At 47.7% G+C, this 14,268-nt stretch overlaps 1 protein-coding gene across 3 annotated transcripts in view; it reads right to left on the minus strand.

Moving 5' to 3' along the window:
• Positions 1-14,268, minus strand: part of CABLES1 (Cdk5 and Abl enzyme substrate 1) — a 107,004-nt gene that overhangs the window by 62,014 nt on the left and 30,722 nt on the right. For all 3 annotated transcript variants that reach the window (XM_082418691.1, XM_082418690.1, XM_082418692.1), the window contains exon 2: positions 3,118-3,189. In XM_082418691.1, the coding sequence (XP_082274817.1) occupies positions 3,118-3,189 (72 nt within the window). The remainder of the gene's footprint in view (positions 1-3,117; positions 3,190-14,268) is intronic.

A 14,268-nucleotide genomic window follows, 5' to 3' on the forward strand; every position in this document is an offset into this window, starting at 1 on the left:
CACAGGTGGCTTTCGGCACCAGTAATTACTTAATGGCACAGCAGCCCGCACACATCAACTGAGACAGGCTGGAAACTGGGGCAGGTGGTGACGGCTGCCGCATTTGCTGCAGCTGAACTGAGGTTTTTCTGGACACCTAACAGAGACATCCTAGGTCCTTATTTCTGGGATACCACGTAACCACCAGGCAAAGTGGAAAACCTCAGTCTAAAGCCTCTCATTGCAAATGCTCAGTCCTTGGAGTTCAAGGTGGATACAGGAAACTAACCTGTGATGTGCAAAAGAAAAGAAAGACTTTTAAAAAGATAACAGAGGTGCTTTCTTTCGATAACAGCATCCAATTCTAACTGCAAATGCTACTGATATAGCCCTTCGATCAGCAAGTTGTTTGTTGTCTTGTGTTTTTTTAAGCATTCAGCCTCCACCACCCCCCACCTAAGAAACGCTTTAAGAGAATTGTGGCATTACCAACAATTGCCAAGGAAACTGGAAGACTAAGCACTCAGGTTATGGCAGGTTAAGCAAAGAAGGAATTAATTTCAAAGCCACCTGCATTGACATGTAAAAATACCCATTTAAAACCATACATTTTAAGTGATGCAAAATTAAATTAGGATAGAATTAAATTGAAAACTAATTTAATGAAAGATTAGCTCTTTCTTGTTAGCACTGATTACAGGATACACTTAATTATGCAAAAAGTTTTTATTAGATGCCTTGGAGCAGTTTGTTCTATGTGCTGAGTTTAAATGCAAGTTGGGCTAATAGCCTTCTGCCCCCGCAGTTCCCAAAACACTTCAGCATCATTACTGGTACATTCATTTCACAGAATCGGGGAGCTGGAAAGGACAGAGATCAGCTGATTTGCCTCTCCCATTTTACAGGTGGGAAAACCGAGTCCCCAGAGTAGGTAAATGAATTTCCAAAGCCACATAACCAGTTGGTAGAAGAATCAGGCCAAGAATGCAAGTCCCCTGACTCCCAAACTAATGCCCCTTCTGCTATGTTTATTTCTTAGGAACAAGTAAGTTTCTAAGTAAATATCAGAATTTTTTATTGAAGTATAGTTGATTTACAACTTTGTGTTAATTTCTGGTGTACAGTAAAGTGATTCAGTTATATATATATATATATGTATATGTATATACATATATATATATATGTATATGTATATACATAAATAAATATATATATATATATATCCTTTTCCATTATGGTTTATTACAGAATATTGAATACAGTTCCCTGTGCTATACAATAGGACCTTGTTGTTTATTTTATATATAGTAGTTTGTATCTGCTAATCCCAAACTCCTAATTTATCCTTCCCCCACCCCCTTTCCCTTTGGTAACCATAAATTTGTTTTGTATATCTGTGAGTTTGCTTCTGCAGTAAATATCAGAAATTTTTCAATTAAAAAAAAGTCCATTAGGGAAACTAAGGACTTCTTAAACTGCCAACTCCCTTGGTTTCAGACTTACTTTTTAAACTTTATATTTACACAAGATTTGTTGGAAATTAAGTATAGCATTCTGTAAGTAAGGGCTGGATGAAGTTACAGTTAAGGCAGATAAGCCATTTTTACTCTGCCCATTTGTGCTATCACAGGACTGAGGGGTAGAGGACCAGCCTGGGCAGATTCTGAAAGGAGGGTACAGGGGTGATGGGGCACATGACCAGGAACACAGCGCCCAGCTCCTTCTCTGGTCCCCCTTTACCACCCAGAATCCCTGAGGAGGTGACATTTTAGAGCCTGTGACTTTTTTTTAACCTGGTTTCCTTGGTCACAGCTACCACATTGCTCAGACGACCACGGCTCCTTGCATCCTCTCCAAATTCCAGGGCCTTTGCAGTTCTGTTCATTGACTGGCATCAACTGTACTCAAATGCCAAAGCCACTCAGCGCCACCGGAGAACGTTTCTCCCTGATGCTCGCTGATTACTTTGGGCCACTTAATAGAGACTGACAGAAGAACACTAGTACCCAGGCCACGTGGATCACACAGCCACACACCATCAGCCTAAGATGGTCCCAGAGGCTATGTGTGTTTTCAAAAAGACTTCACAAGTGGAAATCGGACTGTCTGGCCCTGACTTTCTCTTTGGAATGATGTCGGTGAGATTCACAGTCACTGATGCTTCCAATCAGATCCCAGGCCTGTCTATGCTCCACCCTCTATCCGGGTGGTCTGTGGACAAGACCCGTGACCTGGGGGTGAAACTCCAGGCAGGGAAGGAGCCGGCTCCAGGGGGAGACGCCTCCCTCCAACTCAGCATCCTCCCAGGCTCAAAGGGACGAGCCGGGGACTCCCAATTCCTGGCCAGCAGCCAAAGCATGCATGAAGGGTGCAGATGTGGGTTCCCGTAGGAGCTGGTGCGAGGGCATGAGAGTACACACCCTCCCTCGGCTCTGCCCCATCTGCAGCCTGCCACGCATCCCCTGTAAAGCCACAGCATCCCACAAGGTCCCGTCTTGCCTCAGCTCCTCCTGCACAGCCAGCTCAGCTGGGGCTCCGGTGAGGACTGCAGGGGACGCAGTGTGTGTCTCCTGAACTCCAGGGGGGCCAGGTGGACCGAGGCGCAGATTAGAGGAAGGAGAGCTGCCAGTCAGAGGCCCGGCACAGCTCAGCAACTGCTGTCACCCAAAAAAAGATGCTTCGAAAGCACTTTTCTAATCCGGAGGGAGAAATGGAATGCTTTCAGCCCCAAGGGAACACTCACAGCTGACCTACCTGAGTTTCCCAGCACCTGGCTCTGGAGGAACATCGTGCCACCTGCTAATGAAGTCGGGGACTGTGGTTACTGTGTCACCGCGCCTGGGAAAGCAGGGGCAAGTGACGCACTCTTCTTCATCAAGCAGCAATTTTCAAAAGGAACAGGTAACCGCACCTGAATTCACATGCAAACTGGACTATTCTGATACATAATCGGGATTTCACAGTGTTCTAGTTCTAATGTTCCAGAGGACTGGGGTTTCCAAACGGAGTCTGGGGATCAGATTGTCATTTTTAGAATTTAATTCTGTAGATCAAAAACTAAAAAAAAAATTCACACTTTGGCTGCCGCCTTGTATTGCAGGCCATTCACACACACATAAATGCAACCCGAAAACTTACCTCCGTAGAGGAGCGTTCTCCTCAATATCCTCCAGGGTCTCCAAGGACGATCTCTGGGAGATGAGGCGACGTCTGCAGAGAGAGGGAGAAAAAATCTAGGAGTTAAAACTGCATTGTGAAATGGATCTGGCATTTCTGTAAAGCTAAAGCTGTTCTAAAAAATAAAGTCCACTAAGAAAAAAATCAGGCGAAATGTGTTTTAAGAGGCTGCCATATTCCCAGCCTGTACCCTGAATGCCAAGCCCATCTTGCCTTGCTGAATCCTGAGCTTTCTTCCTGGTTGTAGGGCTGCTTTTTGGTGATTAGGGAAGTGATGGCTACTTTTTATGCTGCCTAAAACCAAAAAAAGACAAGGTACCTCTGGATAGTGTATAACTTTGGTACTGTGTGCACTTTTTCTAAAGCATTAGATAGTCCTGTTAAGTATTCAGATATCAGTGGTCTGAACCAGCTTTAGCTGATAAATATTAAATATTAAAACCGTACTAAATAAAATCTCAAAATCATTAGGAGGCAAGAAAAAACTTATGGTCTCTGGGCCATAATTATGAAAGCAACTAGAAACAAGGCAGACATTATTACCCTGGGAGAATTTCTCCGAGACCAGTGAGAATATATATCAGGGTGTGATTAGGCAAAACACAAACTCTTTCCATCTGCTAAAGAACTGCAAACCACCTGCCCAAACCTCCTCAATCTAGTTTCTTTTGTCAGATTGAAATAAGAATGGGTCCTAGTTAATTGAGAATATCTGGTACAGGGACCAGGCGGGATGGTGGTTGGTAATTTTATAGCAAATCCGTTTGAACAAGGGCCATCACTTCATAGCAAATGATTTGGCTGAAGGGTGGTGTGGACAGAAAAATATCTGATTGGGTCTTTACCTTGGGAAATAAATGGGACTAAAATTAGAAGACTATGTCTATTTTGTGTTCATTTGATAACACTTAGGTTAAGAACATGCAATTATAACCATGTTCTAATTTGTTCTAAAGAATAAAAAAATGGAACAAATGTTCTTTGCTTTGTTCTGTGTGTACTTTTTCTAACCAACCACACTGATACCTTTTTGCTTCGTGTTTTGTTTTTAATAGGACAATCAGAAGGGTCATTTTTGCAAACCATTCGAGGGCTTCACCAATTTTCTCAGAGCCTGTCTTCATGTTTTGACAGTCAAATCCTTTCTAAAACACTCAGCACACACCTCCCTGCTTCTCCCTCGGATGAGCCTCGTTTGTCCACATGTGAGAACCAGGAGCTCTCCAACATCACCTTCACTGTCTTCGTGACACACTGACCTTCTGCAAGATCTCCAGTTTACTCTGTAATTAACTTATGCTAAACTTCCATTTCTGTAATATGGTATTGTTAGATTTCCAGCAGTCAGTCAGACCAGGCAGACACTGGTCTTACCTGAGGGGGTGGGGAACTGATTTTATAGGTGGGGATTTGAGAGGTGGCCAATTCATGAGTAAGTAGGACTTGCCTGTGCAGCCCCCTAAGTCCAGGGACTCAGCACGCCAGGACCCCTGTGACAACACCCGGCGGCTGTGGCTTTGAAGGAAGTGTCCAGGCCATCATGAGGCACAGCCCCTCCAGGCGCCAGGTCTGGCTGGGACGGAGTCCCAGGCTGGGACGGGGACAAACCCCCAGTTAGTCACACTCCCACCCACTGTAGCTCTCAGGGATAGGTGTCCCCAAGCTCCCCATCCAAGGGACGGTATGATGCTACACGTGTGCTGGGTCAGACAGACTCAGATTTCAGTCCTGGAGTCTGGAGGCTCTGGGACCTTAGAAAACTCCTTAATCCTTGAGCCTCAGTTTCCTCACCTATGACACGGGAAAATGAGAGTAAGTAAGAAACAAAGAGACATGAAGTCCTTGGCACAGGACAGTTAATGACCAGGAGCTCCTGGGATTTTGATTGTTACTCCAGTTTCCTCCACTGGGGCTGCAGCCTGACCTGATGCCCTCCCCGCTCAAATGACTGGGGTCAGCCTGGCTGTCCCAGCTCTGGCCGCTCCTCCAAGCCCTGCCAGTGGCGAGGTCACTCCCAAATGCCTTGTGCCCGAGCCAACCCGTGACACGTGCTCCTTCCACCCCTACACCCCCTTCGAAGCAGAGCTAACTTGGTGTCACCTTCGCTGAGGCACTGGCCACCTATAAAATTAGAGCCCCAGGCCTCCGTGCACTGTTCTTACTCGATACCGATGTCTCCTCTGCAGTTGTGATTAAAATGATATTTACTCTGTGTATCTGTGGATAATGTTCTGAGTTTCGTTTTTCGGTTTTTTTTTTGGCTGCACCATGCAGCATGTGGGATCTTAACTCCCCGACCAGGGATCGAACCCTCACCCCCTGCAGTGGAAGCGCGGAGTCTTAACCACTGGACTGTCAGGGAAGTCCCTCTTCTGAGTTTTTAAATCAAAAGTGAAATATTAATTTAAGTATGCACCCCTAAATTGTCATTAGACAAAACATAGTCACAGGCAGAAATAAATGTATGGGTTTCAGATCCTGAAAATCCCAACAAATCCTGTCAAACTTTGAGCCTTCCTCTGCAGGCAAATGCAGAGGCACCTGTCACCTCTGCATTTTCAGGTGACAGGTAAACAGACATTTAACATTTGGCTCAATCTGCAACCGAGGCGACTGCAGCAATTGTGCAGCTTCAAGCTCTCCCTTCCTTCAATTATCGTAACAGAGGTCCCCTGGGAAGCTCTGTGGTTAGCTCCTTGGGCAGTAAAGATACAACCAAGGCCGCAGCAAAGGCCAGGCAGGTGTATCCTTTTCTGCCCACCCACCCGACCAAGCCTGGCCTGCTGGGACCACAAAGCTGATCCCGGCTTAACTCTTGTCCTCAAGGAGCTCATATTCAAGGGGGAATCCGTGGGACCACCAGCAGGGAATTCCATTAACAACCCCTCAAGCTCCTCTGGCATTTGAGGCTGTCTCCCTTTCCCACCCCAAGAAGAGCATGGCCAGCCCTCCAGCTGAAAATGTGTCCAAGTGAACCCACGGAGGACACGTGAGGCCCTGCCAGGCGCCCTGGGGCCCACAGCCTCCCGTCCAACATTCAAACCAGGGGGTTCACCCTAGAAAACTAGGTCAATTCATAAAAGCACACAATCTGACAATTCCCCCATCTAAAAGCCACATCCGGCAATTCCTATGCTGGAAAAGACAGATGCTACTTGGAAAATAATCAAATTAGAATACATCTTTCTATATATTTATAAGGATTTGTTTTCTAAAAGCCAGTACATTTGATATTCTCTTCATGAGTTGAACAGGTATAGATTCTCTCCCTCTCACACACACAGAGGCACTTAAGGTCTGGATTCCTTAGAGGGAAAAAAATTCAAAACCCAAATGCCCACCTGTTTCTTTAAATTCAGCAGATGTGTGCTTCCCTTCTTCATGAACAGAACTAAGCAATACATTCTTTGAGATGCACATATAGAGATTGGAAAGAACTACCACGGATCATTGTAAAGAAACTGTCAGGGCTTCCCTGGTGGCGCAGTGGTTGAGAATTTGCCTGCCAATGCAAGGGACACAGGTTCGAGCCCCGGTCTGGGAAGACCCCACATGCCGCGGAGCAACTGGGCCCGTGAGCCACAACTACTGAGCCTGCGTGTCTGGAGCCTGTGCTCCGCAACAAGAGAGGCCACGATAGTGAGAAGCCCGCACAGCGCGATGAAGAGTGGCCCCTGCTTGCCGCAACTAGAGAAAGCTCTCACAGAAACGAAGACCCAACACAGCCAAAAATAAATAAATAAGTAAATTAAAAAAAAAAAAACTGATCATTTGAAAAAAAAAAAAAAAGAGACTGTCATATGGTACCAGGAAAACGAAGATGAGATGCCTGCCCTTCCTGGCACGAGGGCCTGCCCTGTGGTGGTAGCTCACCTCTGCCCCTGCCACCCTGCTAAATCCTTCCAAGCTGTGTAGTAACTTTTCCCCTTGCCTTCTATCTTCAGAAAGCCCACAGTGGAAGGGAAGGCTAAGGGTGGGTGACCGACCTTCACCAGGCACTTTTCACCCTGTAATCTGCCTCATAAATCAAGTCCATTACTGTGCAGACTCCTTACCATTGGGCACAGTTAACAAGCAGAGGTCTTTGAATATTTTAATGACTGATGAGGAATACTTAGCCTTGGGCCAAAACAGCATGCCCCCTTATTAACCAAGAAGACATTCAGTAAGAGCCCAAGCATTATATGTCGAAATCACTAAATGAAAGATCGAGTCCTCAGAATTCAGGGTTCCCCATCTTGTCTGACAATTATAATTTGGGCCCTTCCACTCTGGCCACCAACACTTTTGAGGCCGATGGGGTTCACATTCAACACTCATATGTAAGTCAGCCTCCCTAAAGCCCCCAGACTCATTTTAGAATACTACCCTTTGAACGTCGGACTCTGCCTAGGCAAGGAAGTTCTAATCCATGACAAGGTTGCCTATCTGGATATACCTACTTGGACCAAATTAATCCACTTGTCATTAGGGCTAATGATCGATTGTGGTGCAAGTCACCGAGTGCTCCCGGGACCCAGGGCTGGTCACAGTGGGAATTATGGCGGCAGAGCCTCACCAGCGTGGACTCTGGGCTCACTAATGTCCCTGCTGACCAGTGAGGCTGGGGCAGGGTCATCCGAGCTCCAGCTGGGCCCAGGGTTTAGGACGGTCATTTAGGACCAAGCTGGGATAAAGAAGGTGACCCCCAGCCTCAGCATTGGTGTCAAACAAGTAAGTCGAGTTGGATCAATGCTCGCCACCCAGGGAACATTAATAATCTCTGGGGGAAAAACACAAGCTTTGGGAGCAAGAAGGGACCCTGACCATCTGGGCCAACCATTGCTACCCTCACAAAAAGGCAATTTAGCTGTGTGGTTCCCCCCATGTATGGAGTCCCCTTCCTGGCTGTCAGGCCGCTGGAGGGCAGGGTTACCTCTTCACAGACGTGAGGGAATGAGGGCCTCACGGATCCCTCAGTTACACAGGAGATGGGCCAGCTGAGGTCATAATTACTTCAGATCTGTTCCAACAGTTATTATGACCCAAAAAAACCCAAACAAACAAAACCTCCAACCATAAAAATAACTTACTCTTATAGCCTCGAGACACGCACACACTTGTCATTTATTTGCTGTGTTACTTGTGCCCTGCTCCCACTGCCCACGTCACCTCCCTCCCCCAGACAAAACTGACCACTCCAGCCAGTGAGCTGCTGAGGCTCTCCTCACCTGCATAGCCCCAGGGATGGGAGATGCTCAGTAAACAGCAGGGGCTCGATCAGGGCCGGCTGAATAGACTAATGAAGTCCACCATCGGCCGGTGGCTGTTTGGGATTTTCCCAGAGAGCACCAGACCTTCCACTCAATGCTTTTCTATGCACAATTATTACTGGCTCTTCTCTATTCAACACATAAGGTCCCGATCTCATCACCAGGAGCCCAGAAATAATCCTCAGAAAGCTTCCCATGGTCTCACGACAGCGAGAAGAAGAGGGAGGCAGGAGACCCTCATCCTGCAGGGCTGGGGTGGTTGGGTGGGCAGAAGGGCCAGGGCCCCCAGCACAGCCCAGCAGTTCACAGGTAGAAGGCATGATCCGTTTAAAATGGGTTTCTTCTCTTTGAGTTTATTAAACATTCATCTTTCCAAATGGATTTTTCCCCCTGCTTTTGTGACTATAAGAGTACTATGGGGCTTCCCTGGTGGCGCAGTGGTTGAGAATCTGCCTGCCAGTGCAGGGGACACGGGTTTGAGCCCTGGTCTGGGAAGATCCCACATGCTGCGGAGCAACTGGGCCCGTGAGCCACAACTGCTGAGCCTGCGCGTCTGGAGCCTGTGCTCCGCAACAAGAGAGGCCGCGACAGTGAGAGGCCTGCGCACCGCGATGAAGAGTGGCCCCCGCTCGCCGCAACTAGAGAAAGCCCATGCACAGAAACGAAGACCCAACACAGCCATAAAAATAAATAAATAAATAAATAAATTTATTTAAAAAAAAAAAAGAGTATTATGTTTCACTGTTTAAAAAAAACTTCAAATTAGGAAACGTATAAAGTAGAAACTGAGGAAATCACCTGCAAACCCCAGGGCCCAAAGAGCACCTTCTAAGAGTTTAGTGTATGTCCTTTTAGACTTGTTCTTATTTCCACATCAACTTGTAAACGTGTGTGTGTGTGTGTGTCTGTGTGTCTGTGATTGAAACTATGAAAAAGACAAGAAGGGTTTGCTTTTTTAAAAACAAAGGCAACAAGGAAGAGTAACCTGCCATGGGGTGAAGCTGGAATCCGGCTCCACTGTTGGTGACATGTGCAGTGTCTGAGCAAGATATAAGGATGGGATCTCGGAGAGACAGCAGCCAAGAGAGAATCCGGGGTCCTTCCCAGGCTGGGAAGCAGCCCCCGGGGCTGGGTACCCTGTTCTCTGGCTCTGGACCAGCAAGTGAGGAGCGGTGAGCACAGAGGGGCTGTGCTTGATTGCTTGCAACACCAGCTAGGGAGAAGGGGATCGAGGACCACCAGTAGGATTAGGGCTCCAAGCTCACCGCTGGGGCTTGGTCCTGATGCCCGCAGGTCCAGCAGCCTTCCCCACGCTGAGGTGCAGATGTGGGAATGGTGGCCCGAGACCTTTCTGAGGGCTGGAGGACTATCTCACTACCTCAGGTAAAAGAGGTACTGCAGGCAAGGAATCAGGGCTGGACGGCAAGCAGTCCCACTTCAACCTAGAGACCACGAGAGTCTTCATCTCTCAGCCTCCTTTTCTGACTCAGAGTCACAAAGCTTCCAAGGTCCCAGTCAGGGCCCAGCAAGAAAAGGTGTGAGGGTCACTAACCTAGAAAGCAGAGCTGGCCTTTTTAGCAGTTAGGAAATCCCTTTGCAAAATGTCGTAAGATCCCATCCCCTGGCTTGTATATCTCACGTACGAGAGGAAGCTCACTATTTCAAGGAGCCCTAAAGAGAAGAACCACTATATATCCAAGAATCGTACTTTCATTGATACAGCTTCTGTGAAAATTCTCGTTTTCACATACCAGGCTTCAAAGTCAAATGCTAACATCCCCACTGTTCTTTCCTTCATTTCTCTAACGCAGCTTCAAGTTGTTGAGGTCACAGCACCAGGAGCTTGATCTCCAGATTCAGCAACTAAGTTGTGATAACTCTGGTCATGATTTGGCAAATTTCAAAGCCAGGATTCCAGATGCTCCTGTAGCAGAAGTCAAATCAGATTGTGCTCCTTGAAGAAGCAAACTGTTTTGCACCAGTACATATGTGTTCACAGATGAGAAAGAAAAGTCAGCTGTCCCCTCTCAACAGAAGCTACAGTCTGAAAGCAAAAACGGCCTTGGCTTCAGCCTGAAGGCGTGTTTGTTAGATGCATGCTCAGTTATGCTTTCCACGATCTAAAGCTTCATCCAGCAGCAAAGGTGCTGAAAATGAGTGAGGCCCTACCTTGCTCGCCCGGCAACGGCTGCTTGATAGACTGTGGAAGAAATCCCAGAGGAGAGCTGTGGAATCTGACATAGCAGTGGCGTACCGGCTGGGCCAGGCCACCAGGCTGGGGTGACTGCAGAGCACCCTGCCTGGACCAGTCAGGTCCTGCAATGCCACTGAGCAAAGAGTACATGGCTGATTTGCTTGTGCAGGAAAAAAACCCTCTCCCTGTGGCAGCATATGTCTCTAAAGGCAGATCCATACGCAGAATACGGATGGACACAATTCACACCCCCCCAGCGGTCATGGAATTTTCCTTGTAAAGGAAGGAAAATAGATCATCTTTAAGGAAAGAAGGGCTGCGTGGATCAAGAAACAGACAAAATGCTAGGAAACTGATTTTGAATCTGGCTATATTTTAGAGTCTCTAGCTGATAATCAGGCATAGAATCAAACTGAAGTCAATACACCAAGAATTGCCAATCAGCTTGCTCAAATAAGATCTGTTTCTACATTAAAAAATATTCAGCCATTTATTTCCTATTTTTGCAAACATTTATTTATTAATGATATATCAAGTATCCAGCAGCAAGCTGGATGCTGAAATACAGCAGTGAAAAAGGTAAACACTATCCCTCCCTCATGGAGTTTAAATTTATGGTCAGGAAGACAGACACTAAACAAGTAAAATAATTCTAGTTGTGAAAGAGATTAACACAAAGGAGGAAGAAAACAAACTACCTATAATACTGTGGGGCTACTAGCAGGATACATTTCAGTTATTTGTAAACATACTGTGTGCATGTGTGTCAAGAACTTCCCTGGTGGCACAGTGGTTAAGAATCCGCCTGCCAATGCAGGGGACATGGGTTTGACCCCTGGTCCGGGAAGATCCCACATGCCACACAGCAACTAAGCCAATGAGCCACAACTACTGAGCCTGTGCTCCAGAGCCTGCAAGCCACAACTACTGAGCCCATGTGCCACAACTACTGAAGCTCGTGCGCCTAGAGCCTGTGGTGTGCAACAAGAGAAGCCACCGCAATGAGAAGCCCGCGCACCACAACGAAGAGTAACCCCCGCTTGCCACAACTAGAGAAAGCCCATGCGCATCAACAAAGACCCAATGTAGCCAAAAATAAATAAATAAATAAATAAATAAATAAATAAATAAATAAATAAATTTTAAAAAGAAATAAAGCAACTCCAAATGTTTACAAAGAATACAGAGACACTTGGCTTGCCTGAGGCTACGTTTGTTTCAAGGTTATCATCAGACTCACCAAATCCTGGAAAACCAAGGTGTGAGGTTATCTCAGCATTTAGGGCTGTGCAGAGACAGACTTGTTGGCAGGATTTAATGACTGGCCAGGTTTTCACTCCTCAGATTCCCCACTCCACCCTGCCCACTGTGCCCTGCTGATCTTACAAAACACCCTTTCCATCATGTCATTCCCTAATTTGAAGATCCACAATGATTCCCTCTGGGAACAAGTTCAAACTCCTCTGACAAAGGGACTAGATGGGGAGATGAGAAGACAGAGCAGACACAGCACACATGGCCATCCCGAAGGCACCTCCCAGTCTCCTGGGGCATCCCAGGAAATAGAGGGGCCATGCCAGAGCCACGAGTCGACAGTGCCGCATTCTAATTCCCCCTCAGCCTCATCCCGGAGGGAAGGGCCTGGCCCTGCAGCTGGAGGGAGCAAGCTGGGCCAAAAGTGCAGAAGAAGAGAAACCAAGAGCAGGTGTATTGGTTGAAAAAAAAAATCAGGACCCAGAAAGGTTTTGGGTTTTGTGTGGCTGATGAGATAAAACGACATTACCCTTGCAATAGAACATGCTGGATAGCCATGGGGGTGACAAGTGGGGCCCACACCAGGGCAGGGTGAGGGTGGAAAGGAGACATGAGCAATGGAAAACCACTCAAAATTAAAGAATCGCTTTCATCCTGGAGACGAAAGAGCCCTGTGGATCGAACAGAACCAGCCCAAGGAGTTTGGGGCCAACTCTCGTATGTTCTGGGTGGACCCCAGAATCAAAGGAATCAAATCCAGGTGTTTCTGTGACAAGAGTGCCCTGAGCCAGGTGAAGGAGGGTGGCTGGGAACCCAGCACCTGGACCCGGAGTTTAAGGCCAGGACAGACCAGGTGTGGAGTGTGGGTGGGGGTGGGCAGGGGAGGGCACGAGTGAGCTCGAAGGAGAGCCAGGATTAAACTGGGAGAGGACCTCCTGGAGAATGAGCAGCCGGACTAGCCCGGGAGGTTCAGGGTAAACTCAGGAGGGACATACATGCCTCATGGGAGCCGAACAGGATGGAACACCAAGTTTTGCAAGGCACAGAGGAATTCCCTGAAGCAAAGTCCAGGAAGGAGCCCAATAGGAGCCAGGAGCCAGACAGGCCCCTATCAGATGGCTGAGGTCAGTTCCAGGAGGAGCTGGCAAGACCCCAAAGGCCAAATGAACACGCAGATGGGTGGGCTGGGGCCTGGCACCACAGTGAGATGGAACAAACACGTGCACCCATAAGCGTGTGTGCACTCGCGTGTGCATTTACACAGTGTTTCCTTCTGACTCAGAACAACAACGGAGGTGCAGGAACACCTGCAGGGCACATGTGGGGAAGCGAGGTGCAGGCACAGTTGGCTGGAGATGCTTCCTTAGACGGAGGCTGATTGCAACGGGTTCTGAGCCTTCCAAAGGCCCACAGGCACCTGAGTCGTGTCACATGGACCCTCGGCCTCCACTCATCTCCAGCCTCTTCAGGAAGAGTGGGTCATCCTGGACCCTCTTCTCTGTACTCAAGACAGGGCCTTCTCTTAAACAGTCCACCCTGACAATAGCCCAAGCATCGGTGACCTCACCGTTCTTTCCCAGTCATTAGGAGGACTTAACTGTTGCTTTGCAAGAATGCCTTTACATGCTGAAGACCTTTAAAGCCGTTAGATGGCAGAATGGGTGTCCTCTATGCACATAGTCAGTGCTACGGGGTCTGCAGCACAAAGGCTAGAGGTGGATGAGAAGAAGCCAAGCCCCGCCCCGGGAGGTGACATCCTCTCCCCAGCTCCCCGCCCCCGTCTTGAAGGGCTGAGATGTCAATGGGAGCTAATTTAATTAGAACAGCAGGGTCAGGTGGGGCTGGTTACTTCCCCGCTGGCATTTCACTGAAACTTTCAGAGGCTGTCTTCCAGCATAATCGCTCCCCTGAGTTTCTCCCTTGGTTTCCAGCTTGACCTTTCTCTGTTCCGAAGGGCCTTCAGTAGAAATGGATTCTGACAGCTCGGAAACAGCATGCAATTGTTTATAGCAAATTCGGGATGGATGGGGTTTCATCAATCTTTATTTTCTGCTTTTTCCGATTAACCATGGCCCACGCTCAGTCGCAGCTTATGGAAACGAAGACTAATGCTCCCTTGTCTTTCCAGCTTCAAGCATCATCGGCCTCCCTTTTCCTAACGAGGGGTCCAAATGATCTCACTCCTCTCTGGAAGCCTTTTTAAAATGCCTTGCTTCTCCTTGGCTGCCGAGGTTTATTCCCTTTATTGAAAGTTGATGGGGATTGGGCACAGCTGAATCGCTGGCCTCATAAGGGGCTTATAGCGTAAGGAATGCCCCAGGGGTGACCAAATCTTAGTTCAAAAGAAAACTCAGAATCTGCTTCACCTGCTCGTCATCCAAATGCTACCATCTTCCTAAGGCACAGTGCGGT

Source organism: Balaenoptera physalus (assembly GCF_965194825.1).
Source record: "Balaenoptera physalus genome assembly, chromosome: 12".
Lineage (NCBI taxonomy): Eukaryota > Metazoa > Chordata > Mammalia > Artiodactyla > Balaenopteridae > Balaenoptera > Balaenoptera physalus.